Below are 19,891 nucleotides of genomic sequence, written 5' to 3' on the forward strand. Positions count from 1 at the left end.
CATGAGTCCCGGGCTGACCTGCGGGATGTGAGGGTCCTCAGAGGCCAGAGCCCCACATGGGGACATGGCCGGGGGGAAGGCAAACAGGAGATGGTGGTGAGGGTGTCAGGTCCCCTGATCCAGCCCTACTGAAGCCCAACCGCCGGGCCGTTCACTGACAGCTACCATTAAAACCCCTCTGACTGGAGTTTCTGTCCTTCACACCCCAAACACTTCTGATTAATACACCCTCAGCCGCAGGTGGCTTCTTCCCCTTCTCATTTGTCCCTGTTTCTTCAGTCCCATCACGTCCCCAAGCCTATCCCCGTGCAGTGAGAATCTAGGGAGGAAGAGACAAGAATAATATTTACAGGTTACAGATCCCCCATGTGCTTTGTTACCTCACGGTCCCCTGCGAAGTTGAAATTATTGGCCCCATTTTAGGGAAAAGGAATCTGGGGTTGAGTCATTGGCCTCAAGTCAAACCACCACCAGGTAGTAGATAAGGGGTTCCACCTGGGCAGCTTCTTGCAGGGTGGCTGGGCCCTGAAACAGGGGAAGGACTGGAAAAGACCCTGATTACCCCAGGACCTTGGCCTCCACCTCTTCTGGGCCCAACCTCTCAGGGGGCTCCTCCACGGTACCCCAATCACTCAGCAGCCCTAGAGGTGGTCAGGGACTGAAGCCCAAAAATTGGGGATCTGAGGGACTCAGGAGGTGTCTACAGCCATCCTTACTGGTCTAGGTGAAGCCAGTGCCACTCTCTTATTTGATAATGAAAAACAAATGTAGGAAAATGCTCCATGTTACCTTGGGGCCAGCAGGTGCTGTGACATTCGGGCTACAGATTCCAGGGAGAGTTGTGGTGATTAAAAATGCAAAACGTCCCTTATAAACCATTCCAAACCGAAGCCGGGGACTGTATTAATGGAGGAATGAGGCCAAAGAAGCCAATAAAATAACTTGCAATTGGCCATGCTCCAATCAGCCACCTGCAGAGCTTTGGGGGTCACTCTGATGGAATCCTTTCATAAACAGGAACTTCGTCCATCTGAGGTCAGACCAGTACACCAGGGTCCAATAAGATTGAACATTGAAACTTGGGGAAGATGACGGATTAGGTAAACGCTATTCTTACTGCATCCCAGGATTACACCAAAATTACAACTAAATTATAGAACAAGCAACCTCACGATTCATCTGAAGTCTAGCTGAACAGAACCACGATAACTAAAGATATAAAGAACAGGCCATGTCAAGACTGGTAGGAGTGGTGGAGACATGAAACAGGCTGTCCCTAAACCCACAGGGAGAGGGTGAACGCCAGAGGGAAGCCCCAGTGGTGAGGGTCCCCCCTGAAGAGGGAGGGGAGCCCCCCAGTCCCACGTTGGGCTCCCCAGTCTGGGGGTCCTATGCTGGGAAAAGGAGTTCCCATGGCATCTGGCAGTGAAAATCAGCGAGGATTCTATCTGCCCTTCCTGGTGGGGCAGAAGGTGGCTGGAAACCTAGATTCCCATTTGTAGAGCCAGCACATGAACTCACTCGCTGGCAGGCACCCACCCGCCTGGTCTCTGGCAGAGGGAGTGGCAGCTTGGGAGGCCCAGGGACGTGCAAGAAAGGGCGGAACTGAGTGCCTTTGATGTAGGAACTGGAGGGAGGAGAGTCACAGTTTTCCCTGTGTGGAATCTGACACGCACGTGGCTTATGCGATGGCGCCATTTTTTCAGGGTTAAACCCTCCCCCAAAAGGCAAGTCTGGGATCACATTGGTCGGATGGAATCCACGTGGGCACACCCACTACCCAACATCGAATCATACTACAAGGCTACAGTAATCAAAACAGCATGGTACTGGCATAAAAACAGACACATAGATCAATGGAACAGAATAGAGAACCCAGAAATAAATCCATGACTATATGGTCATTTAATCCAAGACAAAGGAAGCAAGAACTTACAGTGGTGTAAAAACAATCTATTCAATAAATGGTGCTGGGAAACCTGGACAGACACATGCAAAAAAATGAAACTGGACCACCTCCTTACACCATATACAAGAATAAATTCAAAATTAATTAAAGACTTAAATGTAAGATCAGAAACCATAAAACTCCTAGAAGAAAATACAGGAAGTAAATTTGCAGACATTACCCTTAGTAATATTTTTACTGATATATTCCTTCGGTCAAGGGAAGCAAAAGGAAAAGTAAACAATTGGGACTACATCAAACTAAAAAGTTTTTTCACAGCAAAGGAAACCATCGACAAACGAAAGGACAATCTACTGAATGGGAGAAGATATTTGCCAATGATACATCTGATAAGGGGTTAATATCCAAAATTTATTAAAAAACTCTACAACTCAACACCAAAAAAACAAAAACCCCAGTTAAAAAATGGGCAGAGGACATGAAAAGACATTTCTCTAAAGAGGACATACAGATGGCCAACAGTAATATGAAAAGATGCTCAACCTGACTAATCATCAGAGAAATAAAAACCACAATGAGATACCACCTCACTCCAGTCAGAAGGGCTATCATCAATAAATCAACAAACAAGTGTTGGCAAGACTGTGGAGAAAAGGGAGCCCTCATGCAGTGTCTAAGTGGGATTGTAAACTGGTGCAGCCACTATGGAAAGCAGTAGAAGGTTCCTAAAAAAATTAAAAATAGAACGACCTTATGACCAAGCAATTCCACTCCTAGGTATCTAGCCAAAGAAATACAAAACACTAATAAGAAAAAAATGTATGCACCCATGTGTTTATTGCAGCACTATTCCCAATAGCCAAGATATGGAAACAACTGAAATGCCCATCAATAGACGATTGGATAAAGAAATTGTGATACATTTATAAAATGGAGGCACATTTGTACCCTACCATACAAAAGAATGAAATTTTACCATTTGCAACAACATGGATGGACCTAGAGAATATTATGTTAAGTGAAATAAGTCAGACAGAGAAAGACAAATACCATGTGATCTCACTTATATGTGGAATCTAAAGAAAAGAATAAACAAGTGAACAAAACAGAAATAGACTCATAGATACAGACAACAAAGTGATGGTTGGGGGATGAGGGAGAAGGTGACAGGATTAGAAATTACAAATTGGTATTCACAAAACAGTCACCGGGATGTGAAATACAGTATGGGGGATATAATAAAAAATGTTGCAAAGATCATGTAAGGTGCCAGATAAATACTGGATTATATCGGGGCGGGGGTCACTTCATAGATTGTGTAGTTGCCTGACCACTGCACTGTACACCTGAAGCTGAAGTAGAATCATGATGTCAACTATAATTAAATATATATGTAAATTATATGTATATGTAATTATAAATATACATATATCTACATTGAGGGTGCAAAAAAATGTATCCAAGTGGACACTGGTCAATGTTGCTCAAGCAGTAGTTCACCGTAATCAGAAGTGTCTGGACACTGATGGAACCATTTTGAGCAGCTCTTGTACTTGCAGAAGTCAAAAGTGACTTGTATTCATCTTTTGTTATCGGTATATATGGAGTATTACAATTTTAATACAGTTTTCCTTTCTTAAAATGATTGTACATATGTATTCACAGGATATGGAGTACAGCATAGGGAATATAGTCAATGGGACTGTAACAGCTATATACAATGTCAGAGGGGTAGTAGACTTGGGAGAGGAGGCTATCACTTTGTGAGGGGTGTAAGTGTCTAATCATTATGTTGTTTTGTACGACTGAAACTAATATTAAAAAACAACGCAAATCATCAGACATGACCGGAGATGGGGGAGACTCGAGATATCTCCAGGCCCAGTTCCTTAGAGCCCTGGTGTCCCCAGTTCATTCCCAGGAATTGGACAAACAGACAAGGGAATGCCAGCACCCTTCAGCTGGCTCTGTCCAGTGAGTCTGGCCCTGAGACCTGAGCTGACACAGCTCCCAGGCTGGCCTTGACCCCTGCCCAGCCACACCGGCCTGTCCTGGATCTCCTGCTGGCCTTGACCCCTGCCCCGCCCCACCGGCCTGTCCTGGATCTCCTGCTGGCCTTGACCCCTGCCCCTCCCCACCGGCTTGTCCTGGATCTCCTGCTGGCCTTGACCCCTGTCCAGCCCCACCGGCCTGTCCTGGATCTCCTGCTGGCCTTGACCCCTGCCCCGCCCCACCGGCCTGTCCTGGATCTCCTGCTGGCCTTGACCCCTGCCCCTCCCCACCGGCCTGTCCTGGATCTCCTGCTGGCCTTGACCCCTGCCCAGCCCCACCAGCCTGTCCTGGATCTCCTGCTGGCCTTGACCCCTGCCCCTCCCCACCGGCCTGTCCTGGATCTCCTGCTGGCCTTGACCCCTGCCCCTCCCCACCGGCCTGTCCTGGATCTCCTGCTGGCCTTGACCCCTGTCCAGCCCCACCGGCCTGTCCTGGATCTCCTGCTGGCCTTGACCCCTGCCCAGCCCCACTGGTCTGTCCCGGATATCCTGCTTTCTGTGATGAGCAAATTTGCCAAAGGCCAACTCACTGAATAGTCAATTTGCAGGATGATAGACTCATCAGATGTACTTGCTGCCCTTACCCTTCTAGTTTTAGTTGGCTGTTCTTCATTTTTGTCTTCACATGGCATTTGAAGGAATGTTCAGTTTATAGCTGGGCAAGAGGCAGAGAATGGGGGCTGGAGGGCAAGGCAGGGCAGACCGAGATGAGCGCAGCTCTGGGCACAGGCTGGGGGCAGGGAGCAGACAGTCAGGAGGCACAGGGGACAGGCAGGCTCGCAGAGGGGCCCGGGTGGGCTTGGGCCCTGGCTCTGGCTAGAGCTCTGGGGAATGGACAACACCCTGCTGCAGGGTCTCAAACTCATCACTGGGGGCCAACCAGGCCCCAGCTGGCAGCAAAAGGGGCTGATGCTGCCTTTCTTATAGAAGGAAGCTGGTCCCAGTGCCCCCGGTGGGGTTCAGCCTTAGGGACAATAGGTCAGGGAGGGGAGGACCGTGGAGGCTTGTGGCCGCAGAGGCCTCCTACGGAAGGACTGAGACGGGGTCGGGGTCCCTGGCCTTCCTGTCCCAGTCACCAGAGGTCTAGCCTATTACGTTGTTCTGTACATAACACCTGCTCCCCGCTTTCTTAATTCAATTCTTATTTTGAGATAATTGTAGATTCACTTGTAGTTGTTAAAAGTAGTAAAGAGACCTATCTACACAGGTCTGTCTACCCCATTTTCCCCCAATGGTGACATCTTGCCCTCCGTGACGCGAGGCTTTGAATGGTGATGGCTCTTGGCAGAACTCTGAATGTGTCAGTCTGACCTTCCCTTGACTGTAAGAAGAGCTGGTACATTCCTGGAAAACTCAGTGTGTATTAAAATCATAGGAAAGGAGTGAGGTCCCAGGCTCAGGTAACTACACATGGATTTTCACTCCTGTGAATATTTAGCAAGACATTCGCACGTCCTGGCACCAGGCCTGTGTCCCACGATGTAAGGTGTTAGCGCCCCTGGCCCTTGCCAGTCAGAAACCTCTGCTTGACACCCCCGACCCCAGAATGTCTGCCTACATCTCTACTGGCCCCAGAGGGGACAGTGTGGCCCTGCTGAAAGCCCTCAGCAGACACCCCTTGCTCCGCCACTGGCAGCTCCAGCTGTGTCTGTGTCCCCAAGGGCAGCGGCCACTGTTCCCCAGGCTCCAGCACAGGACCAGTGCCCAGAATGCGCTAATAAACGTGCTCAACAGAATTGATGTGGACAGAGAGTCAGCCAAGGTGACAATGGCGAGGCTGCAAAAAACAGTACTCTGGGAGGCCTGGTGGGACCTTAATCTTGGGACACTCCAGGACCAGCCCTGACGGGCTCCCCTCTCCTGCCATGGCTTTGCTTCCTTTCTGGAGACCCCATTGCAAGCAACGGGTTATGGCTTCCCATCAGAGGGACAATGTCCCCTCCTTCAAGGCCAGCCGGTCACCAAGTCCCTCAAACTGAGCCTCTCATTGGCTCAAATCCAGAACGGGAAAACAGTGGCGGGACACTGACCTGCCTGTGTAGCTAAGTGGCTGGGGGGTTGAGGCGCTTCCCCACGTGTGAATAAGGCACACGTGTGAATGCGCAGGGCCACTCCAGAGGGGCCACAGACACTGCACACAGCAGTGGCCCTTGGGCAGTGGCACGGAGCGGGACAGGGAGGGAGGAAGGCAACTTTGCACTGCATACAGACATTTTATACCATGTGGATAAATTATCTCTCAATTATATGAATACACAAAGAACAACAAAAAAAAGATGGAAGCAGGTGTTACTTGTGTGATTGAATTTCTCTGAGCATCTGCTGCATGCTAGGGACCCCAAAGGACCTAACTCCCTGGGCTACTGATGCCCCGGAGGACTGGGTTCTGGGTGGAGAGTCCAGAGCTCCCCTTTATCCCTCCCCCTGCCCTGGGACAGGAACTCTGACAAAGGCATCGTCGGGTGCCCACTGCTGCAGAGCCGACACCAAGGGTCCTCGGGGACGAGTGGTCCGTCAGACATGGGGAGGGCTGAATGGTGTCATTCACACTGCCTTTGTTCAGGGAAAGGTAAATGACACGAGACGCCAACGTCACACCACAAGGACCGCTATTATAAAAAAGCACCCAAACCACAAAATGGCAAGTGTTGGGGAGGATGTGGAGAAATAAGAACCCTTGTGCTCTGATGGTGGGAATGTAAAGTGTGCAGCTGCGTGGAAAACAGTAGGGAGGTTCCTCACACAGGTAAATACAGAATTACCATCTGATCCAACAATCCCACTTCTGGGTAGATATCCAAATGAAGCAGGAACTTAAAGAGATACTTGCACACTCATGTTCACAGCATGATTCACAACAGCCAAGAGGTGAAAGTAACCCAGTGTCCACAGGCAGATGAACGGATAGGACAAAATGTGGTCCATCCACACAATGGAATAGATATTTTTAAATTATTGGGGTGACAATTGTTAGTAAAATTACATAGATTTCAGTGTACAATTCTGTATCACATCATCTATAAATCACATTGTGTGTTCACCACCAAGAGTCAGTTCTCCTTCCATCACCATATTTTGATCCCCCTTACCCTCAGCTCCTGCCCCCTCCCCCCTTACCCTCTGGTAACTATTGTCTGTGTCTATGAGTTCTTGTTTGTCATTTGTTTGTCTTGTTCTTTTGTTGTTTTTGGTTTATATGCACATATCAGTGAAATCATACGGTTCTCTGCTTTTCTGTCTGACTTATTACGCTTAGCATTATACTCTCAAGATCCATCCATGTTGTCACAAATGTTCCATATCATCTTTTCTTACCGCCAAATACTATCCATTGTGTATATATACCACAACTTCTTTATCCATTCATCTATCAAAAGACTATTTTGGTGTGTTCCATGTCTTGGCCACCGTAAACAAAGCTGCAATGAACATTGGAGCACACGTGTCTTAAACAATGGAATATTATTCAGCCTTCAAAAGGAAGGAAATTCTGATACACGCTACAACATGGGTGAACCGTAGGACATTATGCTCGTAAAAATAAGCCAGACACACAGCACAAATATTGGGTGATTCCACCCTACCAAGAACCCTCCGTGGCTCCCACCCTACCAAGAACCCTCCGTGGCTCCCACCCTACCAAGAACCCTCCGTGGCTCCCACCCTACCAAGAACCCTCCGTGGCTCCCACCCTACCAAGAACCTCCGTGGCTCCCACCCTACCAAGACCCTCCGTGGCTCCCACCCTACCAAGAACCCTCCGTGGCTCCCACCCTACCAAGAAACCCTCCGTGGCTCCCACCCCTACCAAGAACCCTCCGTGGCTCCACCCTACCAAGAACCCTCCGTGGCTCCCACCCTACCAAGAACCCTCCGTGGCTCCCACCCTACCAAGAACCCTCCGTGGCTCCCACCCTACCAAGAACCCTCCGTGGCTCCCACCCTACAAGAACCCTCCGTGGCTCCCACCCTACCAAGAACCCTCCGTGGCTCCCACCCTACCAAGAACCCTCCGTGGCTCCCACCCTACCAAGAACCCTCCGTGGCTCCCACCCTACCAAGAACCCTCCGTGGCTCCCACCCTACCAAGAACCCTCCGTGGCTCCACCCTACCAAGAACCCTCCGTGGCTCCCACCCTACCAAGAACCTCCGTGGCTCCCACCCTACCAAGAACCCTCGTGGCTCCCCATCGCCCGCTGCCCTCAGGGAGAACCTCCTCCTAGCAGTCCAGAAGGCGCCTGCCTTGGGTCGTGTTCACCCCTCCAGTCCCATCTCTTACTTCCCTCACATTTGGGCTCAGGCCAGACACAATTACTTTCAGCAAAGCCTTCAGTATTACAGCATTACAGCTGGGCCTGGGCTGGAGTGGCTGAGTTCAAGTCCAGCCTTTACCCCTCACTGGTGTTGCCTGGTGGCAAGTTATTCAGGGACTCAGTTGCATCATCTAAACAATGGGGATCATTAACAGCTCCACCTTCCAGAGTCACTATGAAGGTCAAATAAGCTAATGCTCGCAAAGCGCTTGGATCTGAGGCCTGACATTTGCACAGCTGGAGTGCTCTTCCCGCCGTGAAACCATTTATGTACATGCATGCTGTAGTCTGTGGTGACCCTCCCCGTCTCGGTTCTTTCTGTTCTGGCCCTTGGCACTTGGCATTGACACTGTCTGTTCTCGTCTGTTCCCCCACTGGCCTGCAGGCTCCCAGAAGACAGAAACGATTTCTTACTCAGCTCTGCTTAGGGCCTTACTGCTTAGAGCAATGCCCAGCACAGGATGCATAATTCATTCATTCAACAAGAGTTTACTGAGCAATTACCATATGCCCAGTGCTTTGCTATGTGCTAGACACAGCAACAGCTAACACACTGTTAGCCCTTCTGCCCTGGTACAGCTGACATTCTAGTGCCTAAGACGGACCAATTAAGCAACAATTTAGGGCACAGTGGTGGTTCAGACAGGGAGGGTGCTAGGCAGGGAAAGGGTCAGACTATGTCAGGATGAAATCTGCAAGCTAGACTTGCTGGTTAGAGCAAAACCCTGGAGGGATGGAGAAAGGTGCCTTGAAGTTTCAGGCAGAGTGAGGGAATGAATGAGCAAGTGTTTGAGGGAGGCAAGAGACTGCTCTGCCTCAGCCGTCACCCCAACAGCTCTGTGTTTCGTACTCAATGCAAATTTCCTACAGCCCAACTTCAGCATCAAGTAGCAGGCTGTGCCATGCCCAGTAAGATGGTGGTTACCTCGCTAAGTGCAGCTCTAGTTAGAAGGGGGCTGACCTTAATTAAGACACCAGTAATTAAGCCGTCAGTACAGTAATGACCTCGGCTGTTAGGAAGTTTGATTAAGGAACGGATTCTTGGAGCCCTAATGATTTCCCTCATTCCACTCATAGATCTTAGATTTCCATTGTCATCCTTTATCCTAATTCACCATGGCACCTCTGTAGGTGACCCATCCCCCTCTCAACAACAGAGTCTAGCTAGGTAGATGGGGGGGAGGGGGTCCCTGGTGGAATAAACAAAATGCAGACGTGTCCGGAAACTCCAGGCCCTGGAGTGTCTCCTTCATCCAAGACAGAGACAGGAGAATACGCCTTAAACTTAACAGATAATCGAAATCCCTTCTGGCCGGACAGAGGAGCAGCTCTGATAGGTAGCACTGGGTTGGTTCCTTCATCCCTTCAGGATGGACAAACAGGACAAACGTGATGGATGCATCCAATTAGAAGGCTCCAGCCCCTTTCCCCAAGCAGCAAGGGAAGGTATAAAAGTAAGAGCTTCTGCCTCAGTCACGGGCACCCCCATTCGGGACCCCTCCCACTCGGGAGCTGCAACCTCTGCTCCTGCCTCTAATAAACTATCCTGTTTTTAAAACTTTTTGCCTCTCCCTGGTTCAGCTTCATGAGACACGATCCCGGCCCGCACTCAGAAACTGCCAGCAGATCCAACATCACCTACATCATCTGGGGACCCACAGGAAAATACTCCTACTTCACCGTGACCCCAATTAAGGTCTTACCCCTCTGTGCGCCTCAGTTTCTTCCTCAGTAAAGTGAGATGAGTAATATCCCGTGGTGACGAGACCCAGTGAGGTCACCAGGCACGAGAAGGCTCTGAAGCCAAACAGTGTGACCCTGACGTGGGCTACGCTGACACTGGCTTCACTTCCCACTGCTGTGCCAGTTAGACCCTGGGGGTACCAGCTCCCCGGCCAGGGCCACGTTACAGCCCTCATCACCAGGTGCTGGGCGGGCTCTGCGCTTGGGGTCGGCCCCACCCGGGCTCTGGGTGAGGACAGAATGGTGAGCAAACAGTCACTCACAAGTGCCCCTGTGCAACCGCAGGCAAGTCCTTCTGTACGTCTCAAAATCTTTCTATAAAAATAGGGGCAATCGCTCCTCTCCTGTCACTCCCCCCCCAGCCGCGGTCTCTTTGCGATCGCTGGTGTACATAGGTTTGGTGGCAGCACGTAGAGGGATGGCCTGGATGCCACAATGCCAGATTGTGGGAGCCTAAAAGCTGGAAAAGCATGAAAAGACCCCCAGGAACGGGAGGCAGGGAGTATGGAACCCCTGATAGGCCTGCCCTCCTCACCAGCCCAGCCCCTCTCCCAGGCAAGTGGGCAAGAAAAATTTAGTCCATGGGTCAGGGAACCTGCCAGGGGCCCTGTGTTAGGCTGCACGTTACTGAGCACCCAGCAGATCTGTGTTGGTGCTGCAAGGGCACTGAAAGCCATATGGCGTGGTAGCCATGTCCCTAGAAGTATCACCATCTGACAGTCTTGGGCAGAGCAGCCATGGGAAGTAGCTGCACCCACGAACAACAACCACAGCGGGACAATAAACTCACATGGACAACTAACAAGACCCTGATGCTTGAGCCCGCCCCCAGGCCCATAACCCAGAATCTTGGGGGTGGGACCCAGGGATGGATATCTTTAAAAATTCTCCTCAGGTGATTTCAGTGGCAGCCTGGGCTGACCCCACCCGCAGGGCAGTGCGCTCCAAGTTTCCAGGGGGGTTTGCTGAGCCTCAGTTTCCCCTTCTCTAAAATGAGAATCTTAGTGCAGCCCAGATAAGGGTATTGTAAGGATTTGATCACTGAGCATCTGTACACGCTGAAGATTGTCACATTTTCCCCTAATGACATCTTCCCTCCCCGAGGGTTTGACAACCCCTGAGAGTTGAGACTTCCTCTGACATCAGGCTCCAGGGCCCAGGCAAAGACAGCAGGAAGAAGATGGCTGCCTATTCCCAGAGGTGGTGGCAGAAGTGCCCCATTGGCTAAGGTTTTAATATTTGTTTCCAAAAACAGTCATGGCCTTGTCACAAGGAGTGAGAACTCCACGTACTCTGTTCACATCCACAAACCAAGCTCCCTGTGGGCTTTTCCACTAAAAGAACAGCAACATCACAGCAAACCCCAGACACAGGCCTCTCCATCACCCACAGGCTCCCTCCCGCTTGGGCCTGCTGATGCAGCCATCTACTTTCCTTCACGCTCCATTAGCAAGAGAGCTGTCCCCAGATGGAGGGGAGTGGCTCCTGTTTAATTAGGGGTTCCATAGGCCCTTGTCATGGTACAGGGGGCTGCGAGATGTGGAGTGGCCCCCACTTGTCTCCCTACGTGTTGCTCCAAGCTTCCTCTTCCTAGTCCCGGGAACTGAGCCCAGCCCAAGACGGCCCAGCTCTGCTCTCACTGCCAAGGCCTGAGGTCCTGAACAGCCCCGAATGGCCGAGGTGGTGGGCCAACTGCCCAGGGCAGATGGCGACCTAGAGCTGGTCTCAACCCCTATGGCCTTGGCAAGAAAAGGGTTCCTGCAAGGCCAGAGACCAAAGATTGCTCACCCCCGAAGAAAACAGCATATAGCCCAGAGAGCTGTGCAGGGGCTGCTGTTCTAATCCGGATGCCCGAGAAGCCTGGCTTAACCAGGCACAGGCTTCGGTTTCCATAAATACCCATCAGGTCTGTGATGTCACCAACCCCTACAGACTTTGACAGCGTCTGCCACTGGTATTGGGTCCAGCAGACAGGCGCTCTGCCACTGGCCCATAGAACACATGGGTGGCATGGGGGACACTGGTGCCCCTTACTCACAACAGTGGGCTGGACCTTGGCATGTTGGTGGAGGAGGACACAGCATCCTGTCCCACCCCAACCTTCCTGCCAACATTCCATCAGGCATGGTTTAAGTGCTCGTCATGGATGAGTTGGGCACCAGAGGCTTTTTTCCAAATAGGCTTGCTGAGGGCTATACCAATGTCAAAATGGTAGCACTGGGTCTGGGTCCCTGTGTATGGATTTGGCGGGGGGGCGGGGGGTAGTTCATCCATCCCTCAGAGATGGGGAATTTCACAGCCCAGTGAAGACCTGCTAACAGCCTCTTTCTCATCGTCAGCGCGGACGAACACCTCTGATGCAGGCTACAAACGCTGGCATCTCTGTGGGATGGCCAGCTCCCTCTGCAAGCCACCTGCAAGACAACCTGCCCCTCCCCCATTAGCCCCTTACTCCAGCTCCAAGCTCAACTGGAGCCCTTCTGGCCTCTGAACTCCAGAGTTTCAGGCATAAACCTGCCATATGTACTCACAAATAGCGTCTTCGGCAAGCCATCCTGTCTGGGGTCAGATTCCCCCTTCTCTCTCTCCCTCTCCAGCTGAAGGCTCACTGTGGTTAAAGGAGGCGCAAGATGCTCAGGCGAGAAGTGGAAGGGAATAAAATTAAATCGAGGGGCGAGTCACATTCCCGGGGGTGGTGGTGGTGGTGGACTCTTCTAAGGAGGGTGGGGCGGGAGCAGGGGGATGGAAGCAGCTGGCTCCCAGGGGCCCCCGCACGCAGGGCTCACACCAATTCCAGGAGCCTGCGAGAACGTCGAGTCACCACCATAGTCTCCAGCTTGGGCGGGGGCGTCCGCCTCGCTGCTACCTGGGACTACCTGGGTTTTTTCCCCTCCCACACATCCGGGGTGGCGGGGCGCTGGAAGGAGAAGGGGTGGGCTCCGGGCGTCTGCGCCGGATTTGCTCTCGCAGCATCCGGAGGAGGGGCGGGCGCGCGGTAGCCATCCCCCAGCGCCTCAGGAGCTACGTAGTGTGGCCGCGCCGGACCAATCGTTGAGGCGCTCGTCGCCATGGCAACTGCAGCATCAGGCGCGGCCGCCCAGGGGCGCCTTAGCTGCAAAGTCATCCACCTGGCGGAGAGTGTCCGCGCGGGTGCGAGGGCACCGTGGGCGCGCCAGGCCTTCCTAGCAAGCGCTGGAAATTCGTTGCTAAAATGCGCCGCTTCCCCTGAACCTGAGATGACGCTGCTTTCCAGGGTGGCTTCTCTGCCTTTGGTACAGAGAAATGCTGTGGAGTGCACAGGGTTGGCGCCCTGGAGTCAGGCAGACCAATTCCTAATCTGGCGCTGCCTCCGTGAGACCGTGAGACCTTGGGCAAACCGCTTGCTTCTCTTCTTGGAGCCTTGGTGTATGCTCCTGTCAAATGGGACCGTAACCGCTGTGTCGCAGAGTTCCAGGAGGGCTTGCCACACACGAGCTGTACAGATGCTTAGCTGGTATCATTTATGCTGGCCATGTCCTGAGGGTTTTATGGGGGTGGGAGAACTTCTGGTCTAGCTGTGTACCCATTCACTCACTCACTCACTCACTCACTCACTCATTCTGCCAGTACCCAGAGCACTTCCCACAGATCAGGCACTGCTTTTGGATTGGCAATACAGTGGTGAATAGGGCGACATAGCTCCCTCAGAGTGCTTACACTCTAAGGGCGAAATGGGACATCAACATGTAGTCAAACATATAATTTTGCAGGGTAATGAGGCTCAGGATGAAAACGAAGCAGAAGGGGAAGGGAGGAGAAGGGGCTTTGATGTAGGGGGAGGCCATCCACATTAGAGGGAGCGGGCAGGGAAGCTGTCTCTAAAGGGGCATGTGGGGGCTGAGACCTAAATAATTGCAGAGCTAAGGGAAGAGCATTTCAGGCAGAGGGCAAGAGGTAGTGTGAAGGCCCAGAGGAAGAAAAAGCGTAGGGTACTTGAGTACATTGAGGAGGCAGTGAGTTAGAAGGGGGCGAGCCACAGGGAGGTGAAGGTGAGGCCCATTCATCCCCTCCTCCCATACGCACTTTTCTGTCACACACAGATCTCTCTCTCTCTCTCTCTCTCTCTCTCTCTCTCTCTCTCTCTCTCTCTCTTCTTATCTGATGAGTCTGTTTCCTCTTCTACACATCAGGAATTCTACACCTATCTCAGATACATGTGTGTGTGTAATTTTCACAAGCATTGTAACCCTCAGAACAACCTCAGTGAGGTATAAGATTTTCATCCTAGTTTACAGAGGAGAGAGCTAAAACCAGAGTTCAGAGGTTAGCACCCGGCCCAAGGTCACACAGCTGGTGGGGCTACACCAGGGCAGTCTGGCCCAGCGTCTTGGCTCCTAAGTGCTTGCAAAGCTTCCTCACTGGGAAGATTACATGAGGGAATGGGGGATGCATGACCCGGCTGCTGGTTGGCAGCTCAGTGGGCCCTTCCCTAATTCTTCCCATTCTCTCTGGATTCTCAGATCCACTGAATTTAGGGGAAGGAGGGATGCTGCATCTTTGAGTTTCATTCCTTCCTTTACAGTGGAGGACATGGAGCTCAAAGAGGCATCACCAAGTGGCAGAGGTGGGAGTGGGATCTGTTCTCTGGACCCTTTTCTCTCAAGGAGCCAGGGTGGAGCTGAGGCAGCGGTGTAGCCGCAGTGAATGGCGTCGGAACTGCACAATGCCTCCTGCCTCACCTTCCTGAAGTGACTCTGGGAATGACCAACTTCCTACGACACGGACTTCCCTCCAGAGAAGAACGCTGCCACGTAAGGGGGCTTAGCATGTTACAGAGCCCACTCTACCTGGCTCCTCACTGGAGTTGCACAAGATTTTACTAATAACCTCAAATAACTACAACCAGGAGGGCTTCATGCGGCTTGTTTCGTTCTAGCTCTAACGTTTAGTGACTCCTCAAAGGCACCCTATGAAGCAGGTCAATCACCACTTCTGTTCAGAGAGGTCTCAACTCCATGCAGTGCTAGAGCCAAGGCTTGAACCCCCATCTCTGCAGCTCCCAAGCCTGGGCCCTAACAACTCCCCTCGCGACCTCCTCAAAGCAGGGATTATTTTATCAAGCCTACTTTCCAGAGGAGAAAACGGAGGTTCAGTGCGAAGTGGGCCACCCCCAATTGCAGAGGCCACTCCAGTGTCTGGTCCCTTCCCCAGGTTTCTTATCTTGCTCCCAGGGGGGCCATGACGTCCAATAGCTCATCTATTGCATTTTGGCACTTCCTCCTTATCAATTGACGTGCATCTGTCTCATATGTTACGCTGTTGTTTCAAAACAGGGTAAATGGCACCGACCCCAGCATTTGGAAGCAAATGTCCAGTGTGTAGGTGTTGATAAGGCACCGGGCAGTGTTTGCAGCTCACCTGGCTGTTGTGGTTTCTGACCTTGAGTGTGCGGCACAGGGTGCACCAGAATGGAGGCTCCAGGAAGCGTGCAGCTGAGATGCTGATGCTGGCCCTGACTAGGGAGCCCTCAGGTTTGTCCCTTCCGGAAGTGATGGAGGTCAGAGTGGAGCTCAGCAAGGGGGCGTGCCTGGGCCTAACCTGCACCACACCACGCCCTCACCATCATCTCCAAGGGTTGGGTTTGCTAGCTCTACTTTCCACCGTGAAGCCCGAGGTCAGGAGAAGGTCCAGGGCACACAGTCAGCAAGTGGTGCTGCAGGACTCTGGGCTGAATGGTGAGACTTTCCCAACTGTAATCAGATACTTGAGGTGGGAAGGGGGTGGCAGCCAGCCTTTCCTGGCTGTAGTTGCAGGCTCACCCACCCACCCATCTCTGCAGGCCTGGAACTGGGCACAGCTAGAATCAGTGTTGGCACAGCTCTTCACCCCAACAATCACTCTGGGTAGCACTGGAAATGCCTGCATTCACCCCCGGACCCCACCTCATCACTGTGGCCCCCTGGAAGCAACCCAGACTGGAAGGAGAAAGCAGCTGCCGAAGTGTGGTGGGGAAACATTCCACATCATGAACTTACCTCCTGACTGGAAAATTCCAGCCGGCACATTCACACAAGGAGCCTTTTGCTACTGCAACCTACAGCTGACATGCTCCCATCTGTCCCCAGCATGAAAGAAACACGACCGCATTTGCACAGAGGATGGATGGAAAGGGCTAGAGCACAGTCAACAGATCCCCAAATCATGGACCTTCCTTGCCACTCAAGCCATGGAGTGCCAAGGATCGAGCATCTTCCCACGGGGGCAGAATGGAACCCCCATCCTGCTTCTCAGGTCACCAACTGTTCTAATTGTGGAAATGCAGAACCATCAACATTCTGACGCATCAAATCTCAGTATCACAAATCCTTCAAATCCTGGATTTCCCAGTCCCCCCGCCCCGCCCCGCCCCGTTTGCTTAAGCTTTACATTTTAAACAAATGAAATCTTATTTGCAAATATAACATGGAAAACTCTTTTCCTTAAACAAAATGAAGTCCCTTTTGACCACTTCCATCAACCTTACTCCCCTCTCCAATCTCTGCAGAGGTAACCAGCTGCCATCTGTTTGAAGCACATCCTTCTAGAACATTTTCTAGGCATTTATGTATACATATACGCTCATAGAAAATAAAAAGTATCATGTGACTCTGAAAAAGGTATCCTATTAAATAATTAAGTTAAACAAAAATTGAAATACATTGAAAGGAATCAAATGAACGCCTGAGCTCTCATCTGCCTCCCACGCACCGCGGGAATCGTAAGGTGGGATCTGACGGAAGTCCCGTCACAGCCTCCACCCTCACACCCGCAGTGAACTCGCTCCCACAGCACACTTCCTACGCAGTTTTCCTATGTGGATAGCTACCTGCAAACTGCATGAACCATTGCCGTTTTTAAAATTTTTAAAATTAGTTTCAGGTGTGCAAAACACATAGTGATTAGACGTTTACACACCTTCCAAAGTAGTAACCCAATAAGTCTCTTACCCATCTCACGTTGTACATATCGTGTTCCCCGACAACAAGACCTAGCCGGACAATCAGCTCTAATGTGTCTTTGGAGCAAAAATTAACATAAAACCTGGTCTTATTATAAGACTGGGTCTATAATATAATATAATATAATATAATATAATATAATATAATATAATATAATACTGCTGGTCTTATATTAATTTTTGCTCCAAAGACACATTACAGCTGATTGTCCATCTAGGTCTTATTTTCGGAGAAACACAGTAGTTATTACAATATTATTGACTATATTCCTATGCTGTACTTTATATCCATGTGACTATTTTTAAAATTATAGTTGTCATTCAATATTATTTTATATTAGTTTCAGGCATAATTTGTATTTCTTAATCCCTTCACCTTTCGGACCCATTCCCCAACCCTCCTCCCACCTAGTAACTGTCAGTTTGTTATCTGTAACTATGAGTCTTTTTTGTTCTGTTTGTTTATTTTGTTCTTTAGATTCCACATATAAGTGACATCATATGGTATTTGTCTTTCTCGGTCTGACTTTTTCACTTAGCACCCTCTAGGTTCATCCATGTTATTGCAAATGGTAAGATTTCATTCATTTTATGGCAGAGTAATACTGCATTGTATACATCTGACAATTAAGTTCGCAAACTCATCCTTAAAAAAGGGCTACATCCCTCATTGCTGAATATCAGTATGGTCACCTTCAAAGTACTCCCCTTGGGAAGCTATGCACCAATGCCAGAGCCTAGTCTACCCTTCAAAGCAATTTTGGAACTCTTTCTGGAATGGCCAGCAGAGCTGTCATCATATTACACTTGATGTCCTAAATGTCATCAAAATGTCTTCCTTTCAATATTTCCTTTCCCTTCAGGTAAAGAAAGAAGTCATTGGGGTCAGATCAGGTGAGTAGGGAGGGTGTTCCAATACAGTTATTTGTTTACTGGCTAAAAACTCCCTCACAGACACTGCGTGTGACCTGGTGCATTGTCGTGATGCAAGAGCCATGAATTGTTGGCAAAAAGTTCAGGTCATTTTCGTCTAACTTTTTCACACAGCCTTTTCAGCACTTCCTAATAGTAAACTTGGTTAACTGTTTGTCCAGTTAATACAAATTCATGATGAATAATCCCTCTGATATCAAAACAGGAATTTTTTGGTTTTGGGTCTTACGTTTAAGGCTTTAATCCACTTTGAGTTTATTCTTGTATATGGAGTAAGAAGTTGTTCCAGTTTTATTTTCTTTCATGTATCTGTCCAGTTTTCCCAGCACTATTGAACAGACTGTCTTTACTCCAGTGTATATTCTTGCTTCTTTTGTCATAGATTAAATGACCATATAGATGTGGGTTTACTTCTGGGCTTTCTATTATGTTCTGGGCTTTCTATTCTGTGTGTCTGTTTTTATTCCAATACCTTGCTGTTTTGATTACTATGGACTTGTAGTATAATTTATACCAGGCAGCATGATACCTCCAGCTTTGTTCTTCTTTCTCAGGATTGCTATGGCTATTGGGGGTCTTTTATAAATTTTAGGATTATTTGTTCTAGTTCTGTGGAAAATGCCATTGGTATTTTGATAGGGATTGCATTTAATCTATAGACTGCTTTGGGTAGAATGTACATTTTTAACTATATTAATTCTTTCTGTCCATGAGCATGGTATATGCTTTTATTTATTTATATCTTCTTTAATTCCTCTCTTCAATGTCTCATACTTTTCTGAGTACAGGTTTTTACTTCTTTGGGTAAATTTATTCCTAACTATTTAATATTTTTTGATGCAATTGTAAATGGGATTGTTTTCTTAATTTCTCTTTCTGATAATTTGTTATTGGTGTACAAAATGCAACTGATTTCAGAATATTAATTTTGTATCCTGCTGCTTACTAAATTCATTTATTAGTTCTGTTAATTTTTTGGTGGAATCTTTGATGTTCTCTCTGTATATAATATTATGTCATCTGCAAATAATGACAGTTTTAGTTCTTCCTTTTCCATTTGAATGCCTTTTAATATGTTTTCTTGTCTGATTGCTATGTCTAGGACTTTCAATACTATGTTGAATAAAAGTGGTGAAAGTGGACATCCTTGCCTTATTCCTGATCTCAAGAAGAATGCTTTAACTTTTCCCCTTTGAGTATCATGTTATATATATATATCTGTTATATAGATATATATATATCTATATATCATGTTATATAGATATATATATATAATATATATATATATATTATATATATATATATATATATATTAAATGGATGCTGGATTTTGCCAAATGCATTTTCTGCATCTATTAATATGATCATATGATTTTTATTTTTCATTTTGGTTATATGGTGTATCATGTTAATTATTTGTGGATATTGAACCAACTTTGTATATCAGGAATAAATCCCACTTGATTGTGGTATATGTTTTTTTTTTTTTTTAATGTATTGCTGAATTCAGTTTGCTAATATTTTCTTGAGAATTTTTGCATCTATGTTTATCAGGGATAACAGCCTATAGTTTTCTTTTTTTTTGTAATATCTTTGTATTGTTTTGGAATCGGGGTAATGGTGGTCTTGTAGAATGAGGTTGGGGGTCTTCCCTTCTCTTGAATTTATTGTAATAGTTTGAGAAGAGTAGGTGTTAAATCTTTTTTTGAACGTTTGGTAAAATTCACCTCTGAAGTCATCTGGTCCAGGACTTTTGTTTGTTGGGAGCTTGTTGATTGCAGATTCGATTTTATTAGTAGTAATCAATCAGTTCAGATTTTCTGTTTCTTCTTGATTCAGCCTTGGAATATTGTACACTTCTAGGAATTTATCCATTTTCCCCCAGATTATCCAATTTGTTGGTGTATAATACCTCATTGTATTTTCTTAAAATCTTTTGTATTTCTGTGGTGTCCATTGTCACTG

At 48.7% G+C, this 19,891-nt stretch overlaps 1 protein-coding gene across 2 annotated transcripts in view; it reads right to left on the minus strand.

The window, feature by feature from the left end:
* Positions 1-19,891, minus strand: part of IQSEC1 (IQ motif and Sec7 domain ArfGEF 1) — a 467,442-nt gene that overhangs the window by 167,388 nt on the left and 280,163 nt on the right. Inside the window, exon 1 of one of the 2 annotated variants that reach the window (XM_033091183.1) lies at positions 12,549-12,942. The exons of the other annotated variant lie outside the window; for it this stretch is intronic. Within the exon in view, the coding sequence (XP_032947074.1) occupies positions 12,549-12,571 (23 nt within the window). The 5' untranslated portion in view covers positions 12,572-12,942. Of the gene's footprint in view, positions 1-12,548; positions 12,943-19,891 lie in introns of those variants that run through there. 2 annotated transcript variants of the gene reach the window in all.

The sequence above is a fragment of the Rhinolophus ferrumequinum genome, chromosome 2 (assembly GCF_004115265.2).
Source record: "Rhinolophus ferrumequinum isolate MPI-CBG mRhiFer1 chromosome 2, mRhiFer1_v1.p, whole genome shotgun sequence".
Classification (NCBI taxonomy): Eukaryota; Metazoa; Chordata; class Mammalia; order Chiroptera; family Rhinolophidae; genus Rhinolophus; species Rhinolophus ferrumequinum.